We start from the raw sequence: 17,153 nt of genomic DNA on the forward strand, positions 1-17,153 counted from the left end.
ATGAATATGTTGTCTTGAATTTGGCGGCCGTTGACAAAAGCGCTTTGTTATGGAGAGATAAGATCAAGGAGCCAGAGTTTCAATCTATGGGCCATTACCTTAGCAATGATTGAATTGCAAAGGCTAATTGGCCAATACTGGGTAATGTTTTCTGAGTTGTTTACTTTTGGAATTAGAACAATATGGGTCTCATTAATCTATGGGTCGAAAGTACCTTGTTTGAAGAAAGTATCAAATGTCTTGAATATCTCTTCCTAAATAACCAACCATTGGCTTTGGTAGAATAGTTCATTAAGCCCATCTAGCCCCGAGGCTTTTGTAGCTCCCATTAGAAAAACTAATTCTTTAACTTCATCTCTAGATATTGGCTTGATCAAAGATTCATTCATCTCATCATTTACCACTTGTGTGCATCGGTCTAATATGGGCTAGTCGTGACATCCTAGTAGTGTCACATACTAAGCGCAAGTGGAAATTATATGGATTATCATATTGACAGGAACTGTTGATTATAATTATCGGAATGTAGCATCCATCTAGAATTGATTAGCATGTATAACATGGACGTTTTAAGATCTAAAGCTTTATAACACAAGGTCATCCAGTAATAATCCCGTCACTTAGTATTAGACAATCCAACTAAGAACGTATATAAGGATCATGAGGAGCTTCATTAACTTTCCAGTTAAAAAGCATTCGGGCTTACAAACATCGACCTGGATTAATTACAAGCTCTTCACCTATGTACAACACATTTACACGTTCTTATCAAAAGTGTAAGTAAACAGCTAGGGGAAAAAGGTGAGAGGGTTCCTAACTTCACTACCCCCACACTAGCCCACATCCATAAAAAAATTAAAAAAAAAAGAAAAAAGACGTCTTCTCTGGCTTCACCACGATCTAGGCGCCTAAGCACCTCCTGCCCCGACTCCAGGTCCTCTAGCACCGAACTGAAGAGGGTCAAATAGCTCCCCCTCGTGATTTACAAACTACGCAACAAACTTAATAGGAATCCAGTTTACCCTGCCATCATCCATCCAAAGTGTAGTCTCATATCTCATGTAGGTCCGCTCGATATCGGGATCATACACGTCATGGAAAGATACATCAATATGCGCTATCGTCCCATAACGAGCAATTGGTGGTACGTCTATACTAACGATCTGAAAAAAGAAAAGAAAAGGAATGAGCAATGCCCGGTAAAAGAAATAATAAGACCCTAAACTAGACAATTCACAGTTGTCAAAGAAAGCAAGAGAACATAACCAAATAGCTTAACATACTCGGGCGGGATTGTCACAAGTATAACTAAGTGAATACCAAAATGTCACATGAATGATCATTCCATAACAAACATGCTAAATGCGCATGTATAGCTCATACTCTTCATCCGAACCAAGATGAAATGCAACAAAGAGCAAAGCGAACTCACACGCCAAGTGGAATTTACATTATAGTGTGTATATCAAAGTCTACCCTCAATAAGTTTACCCACTGGAACGCAAGCCGGCCCGATCAAGTCACTTCCAGAATCCCACATCCGGACTTCCACAATATTGTTATCATGGGCATCTCACTCCAAGGCATCTCAATATCGCACAACCGAGGCATCCCAAGATCACTTAGCATGGGGCATCTCACTCCGAGGCATCCCGATATCCCACAACCGAGGCATCCCTGATCACACACAGGGGCATCTCACTTCGAGGCATCTCAGCGTCTCACTCAACCGAGGCATCCAAGATCACATAGCATGGGCATCCCACTCCTTGGGGCATCACCAGCATCTCAATACGATGAAAATCTCTTACTCAATTAATTCACACATTCCACACATCACACCTTTGAATAATATCACATCACAGCATGCACAAGACCTCGAGAGTACACAATTACTTCAAGTAGGACTCATGCTCACACAACACTTCATTCATGTCACACTCATTGCACACGCATACCACAATTGGTAACCACATGATGACCACACTTCAAATTATGGGAGAGGCATGCTCATGCACAAACTAACCTTTATTACAAAACCATTAGACTACCAATATTGTCGTGAAAATCAGCTATAAAGGAGTACAACATCTATTGCACTATCTCAGATCAATGCAGGATACAAACCGACACGGGCAGTTTCAATCACAGAAGCGGAAAGTGCATCAAATCTCATCGAAATGCTACGAAATTTTAGTATGTTATAGAAGAGACATAGATTAACATTTTTTTTTTTTTGAAGAAACCTAAGCCTTTATCTCAATGTATAAAGAGCAGTAACTTGCTGTCTTCATTCCTAAAATTCTGCAGCTACTCCCAGATTGAGTACCTACAGAAGAAAGACCATTTCACTGCCCAAATCTCAACCGTTTGTTCTCAAATTTTGATATGTTGTTTCTAAAGATGTTTCCTACAACTTTCATGAAGGGTTTAAGGTCCAATTCCATCTAGAAAATTACAGAAAATTCGTAGAACTACCTAAGGTTTTGCTGTCTTCTGCAAATCAGCTTACTGTTCTAAGGGAAAATGATCTCGCCAACACGTTTTCGCAAGAATCACACTATAACTAGAGGTTGAAACCTAAAATAGTTAATATACTCTTAAGTAAACTAGTTCTTTCCTTTAACTACACCTTTAAAATCCCAAGCGACGCATAACTAAAGAGTCTTCCATCTCTGTCTTTCCAAAACAGAATGTTTCGAACCACTATTCCCATCTACAGCTCAACTAAACCATTTAGCTCCTCTACAACTTCTCTTTTAGTACCCCGATACATCTCTGACAATATCTAAGAGTGACCTCAGTAGCTCTTTGCCTACACACATCAATCCACAGCTCGATTCAAGACAAGTACTCGCATCTCGACTCATCCACAACAACATGCAACACCTATCTTCACTCGGCAGTTACCTTTCCACCAACTCGACCAAACTCAGCTCCCTCGCACTCGATTCTTTAACCATCTAAAGCATTATCATGACATGCAAGGACTCACAGCTTTGTTTGAGTGCTCATCTAGCCCATTTCAACTCAAAACAGAATCATCCAACCTAATCCTTCACCATTCAGCATGTTCCGCAAGTTCCCTCGACAAAACAGCGGATAATTTCTATTTTAGGAACTCATCATTTCCTTACCGGTTACTTGGCTTAGCTGGTGGCTCAATGCTCTCCAAGAATCTGCTCTCAAACTCACGCAAGAAGCAGCAAAGTCGCCTAAGCTGCTGGGCTTCGCTTCTGCTCGAGCCGCGAGAGAAAAGAGAGAGTTTTTCGGTTCTGTTTTTAGAGAGAGAGAGAGAGAGAGAGAGAGAGAGAGATTGACGTGATTTGACTAGAGTGTGTGCAAATTTTGTTTTCAATCCCAAGGAGAAGTAATCATTAGCAAGCTAAATCATTATGTTTCCTATGTAGCTTTGGGTTGGGGGGGGGACCGAAGGGAAGAAAGGGTGTCGTGGCTTCCATGCATGCCTCATTCTTCACGGTTGACACTTGGCATCCGAAAACAATTTACTCCCTATGTCGTTAGTTGGTCTATTAGTTTTGTTCCGAATCCACAAAATTTCGATTCCCTTGTAACTAAACGAATCTATGAGTTCGCACAATTTGAAATGACGTGTTAACACTCAGCACTAATCTATGAACAAGAATTTATCGTTAGAAATTACTAAAGTTAGGGGTCGACAATAGAATTACAATTGCTTATAAGTTTTTAATAAAATCTCTAACTAAATCTCTCATAACGATAATCTATAAACTTAATCAAAAATTAAGGTGCTCGGGCCTAAATTCCCATCTCTAGCCCACTGGGCTCATCCTACGACAATTCACGGCCCACTAGACTTAGTTTACCATTCTAACGAACTCGACTCTTGGCCCACTCCAAGCCAAGCCCAAGTCCATATCCTATCCTTTGGCCGATTGAGCCCATACTCAATATCTTTGTGGCCCGCTAACTACTTAAGCCCAAACTTTCCTCACGGCCCATCAAGCTTGTCTTCTAGCCTGTTTTAAAATAATCCAAGCCCTTAACAATCTGATTACACTTATAGGGTCGGTAAAATTCAGGATGTCACGCTAGTAGTCTCTAAAACCCATTGAAGTAAACAATGAACTATAGAAACCTTTGATGTGTTGCTTAATGGTTGATGGGTCTTGACTCCAATGCTGGTCATCAAGCTATAATGTAGAGAATTTGTTTCATGTCTTCTCTTAATTGTTGTGGCATGAAAAAATTTTGTGTTTTGATTTCCCCATTTCGTTCAATTTATTCTGGATCACATGGACCGAAACCTTTCTTCTTGGTGCATGAGTGTTCAATCTGTTTTGCAATGTTCTATTTTCTTCATTGTTTGATCCATCCTCTACATAGTTGGAAAGCTCCGTAAGTTTATTTTGGAGTGGTTGAATATGCCTTGATACATTCTGGAATTCCTCTCTACTCCATTTTCCTAGTGTAGCTATCACCTTTTTTGTCTTGGTTGTAATATTCAGGTGGTTGAAACTCCCATTCTCCTAGGCTCTACTGGATTACTTCTGCACATTTTGTATTTTCTAACCAGCAGGCCTCAAACTTGAAAGTCTTCTTGCTTCTCACCCATTGAAGTCCAAGGAAGATAGGAATGGGCAATGATTTGACCTTATTGTAGGTAATGCAAATGCCTTTGCATTTGGAAAGAGAACTCTCCACTCTAGGTTGCATAAAGCCCTATCCAACCTCTTTTTCACTCACTCATCACCTTCCTTGTTGTTTGTGTATGTGTAGATGCATCCCTTACTCTCAATATCCATTAGTGAAGATGTATTCAAGAGTTCTTGAAATGCCACATTCCTATACCGGTCCACTTCTCGCCTTCCAATCTTTTCCCATTGGTATAATACTTCATTGAAATCTCCTATGCAAACCCTTGGGAGAGTATTGGACAAGCTAATAGAGCTTATAGTTTGCCATAATTGTAATCTTTCTTGATAGCTTGTTGGGGCATGAAGAAAAGATATCCTCATCAAGTACCTGCTGTTGAGGTCCTTGTAGGTGACATCTATTAATTCCCTAAAACTAGATTCCACTTCCACCTTCACCTCCTCATTCCACATATGTGCTAGTCCTCTCGCAATTCCAATAAGATCAATAATGACAGAAGATGTAAATTTCAGTTGCTGTTTAATATGATCAACCATGTTCTTTTTATTCTTGGTTTTCATAAGGGAAATCAAGTTGGGCCTGTCTAAAGCCATTAAGGCTCTAGGTTGTTGGACTATTAAGGGTGTGCTTAACCTCTGGCAATTCCAGCTCAATAACTTCATGTATGCTTGGATGACTTATTAGGGATAATCACCAAAGCCTGTTTTTGGACCCCTTCCCACACCTGGATTGGAGTATCCAGTAGGTGCTCCTTATCTAATAAAGTAACCGATGATACTCTTTTCTCATAAGGTTGGATGCGTTTATGTTTTTTGGCTACTGGAATTTGGAGTCATGTTTTTTCCTTCTTTAGCAGTTCTATATACTTCCCTTGGTTTGCTTAGTTGAGTTGTAGAACTTGCATTTGTTGTAATCTCTTTCCCCGGCTTATGAACATATTTGTTGCCATATTATCCTCTTCTAGAATGTCATTTTCTGTGTTGTATGGGATAATTGCCATCGCTTGGTGCCGCATTTTCCTTCCTCTTAATGTCATCAATAGAAAGCATTGGTGTGGTTGGTGTTGTCTCCTCTCTTCATAACATGATTCTATTTTTCCATATAAAAAATTTCCACAACGGACTGAGTTCCCTCACTTCCACCTTAAGCCACGAACCATATCTTCTAGGTTAATCATGAGCTAGACTAGTTTCTTCATAAGGAATCTATGGGCAATAGTTAGCATAATGTCCTATATGCCCACTTGAGTAGCAAAAATGTGGAAGTCTCTCATATTTGAAGTCTAACCACCATTTCTTGCCTCCCATATTGATATCATGCTAGTTTTTAGTGGGTTTGTTAAATTTAAATGCACTTTCGCCTTGCCAGCTTTATGCAAGTTATTGTTTCTTGCTTCAAGTTTCACTTCTTCTACCTTGCCTAATTTTTTTGCTATTTGATGCACAAAGGCTTCATTAATGTGAGCTCAAGGGAGCCCCAAAATCTATACCCAGAAGGCGTGATGCGTGAATTCATAACAGTGTTCTAGAATATATGGGTCTTCTTCTTGCAGAACAAGAAAATTGCTGGTAAATGACCAAGGTCTCGTTTTTGACACTCTTCTTTTATCCTCAATAGAATTGAAAATGAAGGAGAAAAACCTAGGCTCTATTTGCTAACATTTTACTGAATCTAGCTTCCATGCTTTCCTCATCATACTTAGAAATGATTGAAAATTGATATTGGGTTTATAATAAATTTTTCTATACAAGATTAGTTCACTTTCTTATTTCTCTTCTTCAAGAATTTCTACTTCCAACTCTGTGATATCCTCTTCAGACCATAGATCACCCATTTTTTTGCAAATCTGCCAGCCTTAGTTGGGTCTTAGAAGACCCTGCTTTCTGTAGCCTGCTGTGATCCAGTTGCATGAGGGGGTAGATGCGAGATGAAAATTGAAGGAGGGCCAAATGCTTCCCAGGTTGTGGAGTGAAGGGAGCTCTTAACAGAACTTGGGTCGTTGCACTTAAGGTTTCTGATTTAGATGGTTTTCTGGGATAGATGTTTAAAGGTGTGCTTGTATGGGTTGCGGGGTCGGGTTTGAGCAAAAAGGCGGTTTCAAGTATTCCCCATTTTGATTTTACTTCAGGGTGAAGAGAAGAGAGGATGGATTCAACGCTAAGGAGGGCATTATCGATTGGGTCCAGCTGGAGAAAGTTTGGTGGAAGTCAGCTAAATTCCCATTATGGAGGAGGTGAGACCGGTGCTACCATAGGAGGGGAAATCAAGTTTGGGGTTTCTAGGGTTTAAGGAGGAAAAGCTATCACCTGGGGATAGAGAGAAGCTTACCTTACTTCACATTGCAGTAATAATGAAACCCAACGGTTACCTAGAGTCATTTTGGTGAACCAGTCTGCCAATTCAACTTTGCTCAGCAGTGTTACATGCCGCATCCGCATCGTACCCTCCAATTGGCTCTGTTAATCATGTGAAAATTTGTTTTGACCAATATTTTCTCTTTATCGTGAACACAAATTCTCGCTTTTTAGATATGCCAAGTGGATGCATTTGATACTTTCATTATGCCCATGAAAATACCCGCCTTAGGTAAGTGAATACCGGGCCCATGAAATACATATATTCATTGGACTTTTTTTTTCCTCCATCACTAATTCGAGGAAATATTTTTTATTGGTTGGATAAAAATATGGATATTATACTTCACACACTTAATTAGAAATAAGTGTAGATGATGTTTATTTTACCCCACTAATCTTATGGACTAGTAACATAAAGCATAGGTCACCGGATGAAAGGCCCAAATGTGAAGTTCATTTCGATTGGCAGTGCATGGAATTGAACATATGTCATGTGTAGAGTCGACACGCAAAAATTTTGTTCTAGGCAAGACCATGAAATTGCCCATGAAAAACTTTCATCCAAGTGGGACAAACTATATCCTTGAGCAAACTTAAAGACAAGATAGCTTCCGAATCCAAAGGCATCACCAACATACGATAGACAGAAGAGACCATTTTTACATCATGTCATTGAGTTATATATAAAACCTTTCTAAAGATAAGATACACGCATACATCTATCACAATACACCTAGATAAGTATCGGTAACTTAAATATTCTCATCTCCCAGTATTGACTATTGGCATGACATGGTCTTCCAGGCTATCCATGTACCCAGTGTTCACAGCCCACTAATATCCATGTACACATCGGTCTCCTTTTCCAACATATGAACTTTCTCTTCCTGATTCACACCTGTACTACTAACCCCAGAATGGTTAGTCATTGCTCTAAGTCTCTCCAGTTCAATTGCTACTTCCTTCATGGTCGGTCTCTCCTCTGCTTTTATTGCCAAGCATCTTTTTGCAAGATTGGCAACTTCTCTCACCTGCTCATTGATTCCTTCATTTGCAATAACTTCCTCAACAATTTGAAATAATTTGTCGTTTTCTAGTGATGAAAGAAAGTACATTGCCAAGCTCCTCTCTTCTTCCGATCGGTTGAATGAAAGTGCCTTTTTCCCCGTCAATAGCTCGACTAGCACGACCCCAAAGCTGTAAACATCACTCTTTTCTGTCAATTGGCTTGTGTGCAAGTATTCAGGGTCTAAGTATCCCCATGTTCCTTGAACCATAGTAAATAATTGTGTTTGATCAAGTGGGATTAATCTTGAAGTTCCAAAGTCGGAAACTTTCGCAGTGTAATTATTATCCAAAAGGATGTTTGCCGACTTGACATCTCGATGGATAATGGGAATGGAAGCTGCGGAGTGCAAGTAAGAGAGGACTCCGGCAGTTTCTGAAGCAATTCTCAACCGAGTCTTCCAAGATAGATTTAATGATTTGTTTGGGTCGTGGATGTGATTGAAGAGAGTTCCATTGTTGACGAATTCATACACCAATAAAGGCACCTCTGTTTCCAAGCAACACCCCAAAAGCTTGACCACGTTACGATGATTAATTTGAGAAAGCACAATGACTTCATTGATGAACTGTTCAATTTGGCTCCGGTCCACAAGCTTGGACTTCTTAATTGCAACTACCATATCATTTGGCAACAATCCTTTGTAAACGGTACCATATCCTCCTTGGCCGACTATTCTGCTCTCATGATAATTGTTGGTGGCCTTCTCTAACTCTTCAGCGCTAAAGATTTTTGTGACTTTTGTGGTTTTGTCTGGTTCATCTAACTGTTGCTGCAAAAGCAAACCCCCATTTTGCTTGAAGTGTTGTTCTTTGAGCCTAATGAACTTCATTTTCTTGTGTCCCAAATATAGAAAGCCTATACTGAATAGCGACGCTATTATGGCCCCAGCAACACCTGTATACAACATTGGTTTATTCATTAACCATAGGATTAACTGCACAGTAAATCATCGCACCATGTAAAAGCAGCTACACTTTAAAACTCTGCAGAATTATATCATGAGATTTCCTCGAAAGCCTAAGTAGCCTTGGGACAATTTGAGTCTAAATTAGGACAATCGATTTGGTTAAGCTCATCTCCCAAAACACACACACAAGTTCCATGGCCTATAAATAATGTCATCAATTTAACAGGTTTAAATCGATATTAAAGAAATAATAAACTCAAACTAACCACAAGAATTAGGTATCTTCTTGTCCCATGGTACGACAGTGTACTTGCTTATAGTTTTCTAGGTCTTACGCAACCAAATCCACGTCATTTAAAGCATGCAAATATAGAGATTTTTTCGTTGAACTATGCATAAGTTTAAATAATTCAATGCAAGTCCTATCTCTATAACCTGCTGTATCCCTTTCGATGACATAAAAATGGCAAGGACTAGTGGCTTAGAAGAAATTTTTGAAGATGGATTAGTATAACTTCCTCTTTTACTCATGTCATCTCCTTAGATAGATGTTATCAAATCACTAGTAATCAACTTGCTATCTGAATAATATCGTGGCAAATATGGCTTGTGTAACAAATAGAAAAGTTGTATAGGTCGTGCATCGCACATAAAAAAGGACGAAACAACCCATTGAATCATTTTTATCGGTTCTTAGATGCTAATCAAAATATGAGAGAGAAGGGAACAAGTTTGACTTTAAGGAGGAAAAGAGGGAACAAAAAAAGCACAGGCAAATCCACAAATGAATCAATCACCTTCTTCGTTTTACCGCTTATTTCATTTGGGAAAAGAGGACTCCAGAAAAAAGAAGCAATTGAGCATGTACTTGGAGAACCGCAATGAGGCGGGCCAGGACAAGGGCGGAGCTTTATCCCAAAGAAAAACTTAAAAAGTAGTAAAGATGTTCTATACCCACCTCATGCCTCATGTAGGACAAGTTTCTCTTATCCTATGACCATTCTCCCGATATTATCAAAATTAAAAAAGAAAAAAAAAAGGATAAGGATGATTCATGATTGTAAGAAGATAGAGACGACATAAAGAGGAAATGAATGAATGCCACGCGTAGTAAAAAGATAATAACACGTGCCAGAATGGTTTAAATAACTCGAGGTAACGACGTGTCAATTTTGGATTACTGTCAAAGTTAGTGCTTTATTTTGGTATGCTTGGAACTTTGGGCTAAATCCCTACTGTTTGTGCAAAATTAGCTGTGTTTATTAATTAAAGTTATTGAGGTTAAATGAGGAGATAATAGAGGAAATAACACTTCAACAAGAAAATCCTAGGAGGAATAAAGAAAGAGCAAAAGGAAAAGATGGCTAGCCATATCTATTCCTCACCCTGGCCTGGACGTGGAGCATAAAAATGTTACCCTATGGCGTCACAAAATCCATCCATCATGGGTTTTCACTCATTATTTGGAGCTAGGAAGTAAGGATATCCTCTTAGATCGATAAAAGAGCCATCCCTAGGTGTACGTCCCCACCAGTTTTCGCCAACACAAGTCCTCGGCAAAGGGCCAACAACCGCTCTTGCGACCACCACCTATGCCCCCTTTCTTTCTGAAGGTCACGCTGTCAAATTGGAGGATGCTCACCTCTCACAGGACAATAAATCTCTGGTTACCTGAGACAGGTGACCTCCCTCTAATCAAAATATCCAAGGTCGCATACATCGTAAAACTGTATGTTTTCACACGCAGCACTGATATTAATATTCGCGATGTGATCACTATCACTGGAAAATGTCTTCATATTTACCTAAAGCCCACGGTCACCACGTCAAAAGACGCTCTAATTTGACATACAGACAGCTATTTTCGAATTTTTTAAGGATGCTCAATTCTGATGCACTTGGTAACGCGTGATGTACTCAGTGCGTCAGATAATGTCATTTATCTTCTGCATAGAAACATCAGTGAGAAGGATATAGAAAGTTTCATTTTGAATTTTTCCAAGCAAGGACCGTGGAAGAAATAGTGGGTGAAATTATGAATAGTTGATTTGCTCCTACACCAAAAAGAAATCAAATTATATATTCTCAAAATAAGCTAAGACAGTATTTTTTTTTAGTCAAGCATTCCACGCAAAATGAAAGAACTTACCAACCAAAATCTCCATCGAATGTGATAGATTAGCAGTGCACCCTTGTCCATATCCACTGCCCTTCTTGCCATTACCATGATAACCCTTTGGGCATGAACATTTATAACTCCCACCAATGTTATGGCATTTTCCCTGACATGGGTTATTCTTTGGATCCGCACATTCATCAATATCTACAAAAATTAAGCACCCACATCAGATCCGAAGTGCAAAACAAAAAGTTGATTTTATCAACGTACCTTGACAACCAAGGTAAGGATTGCCTCGGTAACCTTCTAAACAAGTACACTTGTACCCAGATCCGTTTTCGGCATCATTGCAAGCAGTGTTGTAGGCGCACATGTAGCTCGTGCTGTTCTTCTTGGCATCCTTGCATGTTTGATTCCCTATTGCCCAATCGAGAACTAGAGGGGTACGTTTAAATTTAAGCTGCTTAAGGTCGCCAACCGAAAAGTTGTAGGATCCAATTTCTGTGACAAAAGCATAGCTGCAAGGGTTGAAAGCCAAGACATCAGAATGATTGGAAAAGTGCGTAATTGAGATATCGTAGCCGAAGGAATTCTTAGGGATGCTCGTCTCACAGCAACCGATACCGGTACACGACCCATTGCTGACGTCCCAATCGCTGACGTCCCAATTGCTGCTACACGAAGACATACACCCGAAAGAGAAGTTTCCATGGCGATCCCGATCTTGAAAGGAGGCTAAGGTGTCGCAGCCAATGGCAGTGAACTTGTTCTTGGTGCTGGACAAGGGGAATTTAGCTAGGCTTAACCACGGGTTGCTGCTTGAAGAACCGTCGTACCCAGAAGAGTTATAGCAATCTCGACTGACCAAAGCGTTTATGCGCAGCTCGTGGTCCTCGATAGAAATGTTGAGTATTTCGATGTTACTACTTCTGTTCCTCATGTAAGCAACAGGGGGATTGGTAGAGGAATTACACTCGACTCTAAATGAGGGAAAATTGAAGCGGCAGTGGGGATCACTGTCGTTCGGATCGCTCAATCCGAAGGGGTATGGAATCGAGAGGTTTCCACAGGAACTTTGGCATCCGGGCTTAGTCATTGAATCATTAGCTTGTGCTAGGTGATTGTGGTATAGACCCAATAAAGCCCCAAGCACCGCAGCTTTCAAGAGAAGCTTATGGATGACCATGGTTCTTCCCTCAACTCTCTTCATATACATGTAAGTTTCTGGATGATTTAACATGAGGGGATGGTGTGGGTATATAAGGAGAAGTAAGATGTGTCTTTTCGTTTTTGTCTTCGTTCTTTTTTCTCTAGTTATGGGCTAAGTTCAAGTTGCGTAGTGGACCCCAGCTAGTCCGAACCACTTACATGGGACGATCCAATGATAATTTCCCGCGTGTCGAAGTCTTGTGCAGCGCAGTGCTCGTACCATTTTCCAAACGCATTATCCATCTGAGGGTCCATTTATATAAAGAGATGGTCCAAAACTCCTTTATGAAAGTAGCTAATGTAAATTTGACTTACTTTTCTTTAATCTTTCTGCTGTGCTCATCGAGAAGGCGAGCTATTCTAAGCCATAGACAGGACTACTTTTGACAAAATAGGCTGCTACTTTTCAAATAATCTCCTAAAGAAATCTCGGATTCTGGAGTTTAAAAAAATATCTCCCTCCTTGGGAAAGAGCACGTCTGCTCCTCTCCTTTCCCAGTCGAATTCTGATACACAACTGGTCCCCACCAATCAGTGATAGGAATTATCTTCATCAACTATAAACTAATAGAATTATCTTTAATAATTAATTTAAACATATCTGAATAATTTAAAATTCAAAGGAATGAGCCCTTAATTTTTAATATTCAAATACTTTACCATATATTGTCACATCCCATGGAAAAAGGCCAAAATACAATCCCAACGAAGAAACTTAACAATAAGAAGTTTTGCATTTAAAAGTCTTGACCTTCACCGTCGTGCATGTCAGAAAATAATTTTTTTTTCCCAAAATGAAATTTTTAAGAATAGAATTCCTTTGACAATTGAAATGATAATCGAAATAGACAAATCATTTCAGCTATTGTTTCCTCTTTTCTTCCGATTTTTAGTAGAATTATACCCATATAAGCAAAAAAAAAAAAAAAAAAAAATCCATAAAATCTTGTTCGATTGAGCCAATTTCACCTGGTGACTCCATGTTAGTTCATATTTTGTTTTATGTTGTTTTCTCTTCTTCTTTTTTCAGTCAAATGATTCAGATCATTACTCCTAGAAGACGAAGAAGTCACCTTCATCAAGGACACTAAGGTGAAATGAATTTGAATGAATCTTGGAAATTATCTTATCTGTGGTTGAAATGATGAGTGGTAGTTATATATCTTGGATAATAAACATATTCTACATTCAAATTTCCAACAAAAAATTGTAGCTAGAGGAAGCAATAGGTTTTGCAAATCATGTTATAGGCTAAGATAGAACAATTCACAAGAATCAATTTCTTGTATTTATTTAGAATATCACGGTCGCATGAGCTAAAACTTGGAAATAACATAAGTTTGTGAGAGATGGCGTTGGATGAGAGTTTGAAATTACAAATTAAGATGCCAGAAATTTAAAAAAAAAAAAATCATTGGTTCATCATGAAAATTTATGTTTTAACCCCAGTCAAAATCGTTAGTGGAACCTTACCAAGAAAAAAACATCATTGGCGGAATTTTCGGAAAAGCGTCTTTAGTAAAAAGACATGCTATATGGTCCATCTTCAAGAGGCACACCAAAATTGACACCTTTTCCATGGAATTTCGTACTAAATTGTTTGAAATTTGATGTAGAGACAGCTTTTATAAAATCTCTTTGTGGATATATTCCTACTTTAATTTTCCGATTAGAGTTGTAGGGTATCGTTCTATGATGGCAGTACCAATTTTACCTTATTATATTGAGCGAAGAAAATTGCAGCTATTTTGCTATGTCCATCAAGGAGGTTGAAAAATTAATATTAATCAAACTATCTTCTTTATCAGGAATCCCAATTTTAATTTTCCTTCATTTCACTTTGCGTTAAAGTCACTTTCGTTACGCATGAGCAAATTGAATCCTTAGTACAAGTCACTATCACGTTTCAAATCAGTTTGAAAATTCATACAACCGATTGTTCCAACACAACGTGAATCACGTTCCTGATAAAAGCGAACCTCGGATTTAGGATCGGCCAAATCATTAAAGCTCACAGGCCTTCAAATCGTAGAGACATCATTTGGCCACACAAGTTGCTGCTTGGCTTTTCAGGTCAAGGTCAACTTCGTCTCGCGGGTGTGTTCAGGTCGTAGAGACATGAGCTGGCTATGCAAGTCGTTGCTTTGCTTTTCAGGTCAAGGTCGACGGGAATTGCATCCGATGCTTCAGACAAGGAACGGCACTGAGTATATCTTTGTTTTAAGCCGAAGCAGCAAAGGAAGTTGCTTTTCTTTATAGAGTTCTAATCAAGAGAAATGGTGATAGAGAATTTACTTTAATTTTTCCAAGTGTTATTTAGTTAAAATCAGGCATGGCTACTAATCGGGAAAATAAAGGAGGAAAACCATAGGATCTTATTAGTTTTATTAACTGCTACAACAAAGTACGTATAGATTAATAGACTATGCACAAATTATTATTTAAGCATTAACCTAATCAATCAATGTTACTATTAGTATTTAGTGGGATAAGTTTCTTCTTTCTAATTAATGAAAAGAATAGCGAGAATAAAGATCATCACTCCTAGCAGGTGAAGAAGTCCTCTTCATCAAGGACAGTAAGGGTAAAATGGAATTGTATGAATCTTGGAGACTATCTTAACTGTGGATGAAATAATGGGTGGTGACTTGCATATAATGTCATAACCACGCAAATTAATATATTTTACATAAAAAAATTCCAATCAAAAATTTTATCCAGAGGAAGCAAACAGGTTGGCCATGCAAGTCGTTTCTTTGCTTTTCAGGTCAGGATCAACGTCAAGCGTGCATGGACGGTCTTGTCTGAAGGGTAGCCAGCCAGGCAAAAGGCATTTCACCCTATCTACCCACCCCAACGTGGAAGCTATTATATCTACCTACCTACATGATAAGTTCTGACGTAGTGTCTATCTTCATCATCATGGGGCTCTCTAATTGCCAACCATATCTTTTTCTTCCTAATGCACAAATGGTCTTGTCAAGACTTCTTTAGCATAGAGAGAGAGAAGATGTCAATTGCATCCGATGCTTTGGACAAGAAGGAGCAACGAAACTTGCTTTTCTTAAGAGAGTAAAAATCAAGAGCAATTGTGACGGGTATTTTACCTTAATTTTTCTTAATGTTATTTAGTTAATATCAAGTATGGCTACTAAATGGAAAACGAAAAGATCAAAGGATTCTTTTTAGTTTTATTAATTGCTACAGCAAAGTATGCATTCCTCAATAAACTAAACACATCAAATATTGAAGTGGTAACCTAATCAATTAGTGCTACCGTTAGCTAGATAACGATGACTCCATATTAGTTCATATGCTTTTGTTGTTTTCTCTTTTTGCTAGCCAAATGATTCAGATAATCACTCCCTGTAGACTAGGAAGTCCCCTTCATCAAGGACGGTAAGGGTGAAATGGATTCGAATGAATCTTGGCAATGGTCTAACTGTGGATGAAATAAGGAGTGGTGAATTATATACCTTGTCACATGGATCAATTTCTTGAATCTGTTTAGAATTTCACAATCCACAAGGACCAAAATTTGTAAATAACATAATTTTGAGAGGGATTATGTTGAATGGAAGCTTGAAATTACAGATTAAGATCACATAATTAATAACAACAACAACAACAACAACAACATAGGGTCATCATGCAAATTTATGTTTCTACCTCAGTCCAAATCGTTAAAGGAATTTATAAAAAGTGTCTTTAGTAAAAGATATGCTAAATGACCTACCTTCGAGAGGCACACCAAAATCGACACTTTTTTTAATGAAAGTTCATACGAAATTGGTTGATATTTAACATAGAGACAGCTTTTACAGTCTTTTGTCGATATATTGCTACTTTAGTTCTCTGATAAGAGCTTCAATGATGACAGAACCATTAAGAAGAATTTCATTGCCTAATGTTCTCTTTGGAGGGGAGGGAATGTCTTGTTAAAGAGATAGTCTTTGTCCACCCTTTACCTTAATATATTCGGCAAAGAAAACTTTAACTACTTTGCTATATCCACCAAGAAAGTTGAGAAATCAATATTAATCAAACTATGAACAAATTGAATCCTTCGTTTACTTTTGTCTTCGTTTCATTTCGAGTTAAGTTAGTTTCGTTACACATGTCGAGTTAAGTTAGTTTCGTTACACATGAACAAATTGAATCCTTAGTACAACCCTCTACTCACATTTCAAATCAATTTGGAAATTTCTAGGACCGATTGTAACATCACAACGTGAATTGCGTTCTCGATCAAAGCAAACCTCGAATTTGAAATCGGCCAAATCAATAAAGCTCACAGGCCTTCAGACCGTGGAGACATTAGAGGTGCGCATGACAACGCTTCTTAGCTGGAGAAGAGTTTTTTTTTTTTTTTTTTTCAGAATTCTATTTCTATTCCGGAAAACAATTTTTGAGTAAAAGAATGCATTTGGTAACTATACAAAATTTCTACTCTTGGAATAGAAAAAAATAGAAATGTGTTTGGTAACGCAATAGTTTCTTTTTCTTAAATTCATTTTTTATTCTTGCTCACGGATCACCGACCACCAACCGCCGCCATCGCCGCTCGCCGCCTCTCGCCGCAACTGCTACACGACCGCCGCTTGGTGGCTGACCGGCATCAGGCAGCGGCGGAGGGCGGCGGGCGGCGAGCGGTGGCAACCGGCAGTTGGCGGTGGCTCCAAGCGGTTGGAGGTGGCCGCAGGAAGAGAGAGGAATAAAAGAAAAATAAAAAAGAAAATTGCTTATTTCTAAAAATTATTTCCGGGAATAGTAATCAACTTTTTTGTTTGTCGTTTTTTTGCTCCAAATCTATTTCCGGGTTAACTTTCTATTCGAGAATAAAAAAATAATTTG

General features: G+C 38.7%; 1 protein-coding gene and 1 long non-coding RNA gene across 2 annotated transcripts; both read right to left on the reverse strand.

Moving 5' to 3' along the window:
• Positions 1-648: 648 nt before the first annotated feature.
• LOC120295371 lies at positions 649-3,221 on the reverse strand. Its single transcript, XR_005552730.1, has 2 exons — positions 3,138-3,221; positions 649-1,163 (listed from the first exon to the last, which is right to left on the reverse strand). It is a non-coding gene; the product is annotated as an uncharacterized LOC120295371 (long non-coding RNA).
• A 4,329-nt stretch (positions 3,222-7,550) lies between these two features.
• LOC104453353 (wall-associated receptor kinase 2-like) lies at positions 7,551-12,351 on the reverse strand. Its single transcript, XM_039318155.1, has 3 exons — positions 11,361-12,351; positions 11,121-11,294; positions 7,551-8,958 (listed from the first exon to the last, which is right to left on the reverse strand). Exons 1-3 carry the CDS (start codon positions 12,328-12,330, stop codon positions 7,820-7,822), a joined length of 2,283 nt encoding a protein of 760 aa, XP_039174089.1. The 5' UTR covers positions 12,331-12,351; the 3' UTR covers positions 7,551-7,819.
• Positions 12,352-17,153: the final 4,802 nt, after the last annotated feature.

This window comes from Eucalyptus grandis, chromosome 7, assembly GCF_016545825.1.
Source record: "Eucalyptus grandis isolate ANBG69807.140 chromosome 7, ASM1654582v1, whole genome shotgun sequence".
NCBI lineage: Eukaryota > Viridiplantae > Streptophyta > Magnoliopsida > Myrtales > Myrtaceae > Eucalyptus > Eucalyptus grandis.

Bases quoted from the DNA above. Each gene is read 5' to 3' on its own strand.
- LOC104453353 (XM_039318155.1), bottom strand. From the start codon at position 12,330: ATGTTAAATCATCCAGAAACTTACATGTATATGAAGAGAGTTGAGGGA. The intron at 11,295-11,360 runs GTACGTTGATAA...TAATTTTTGTAG, and splicing joins TCCTTACCTTGGTTGTCAAG to ATATTGATGAATGTGCGGAT. The intron at 8,959-11,120 runs GTAAGTTCTTTC...TGTTGTATACAG, and splicing joins TTCGATGGAGATTTTGGTTG to GTGTTGCTGGGGCCATAATA.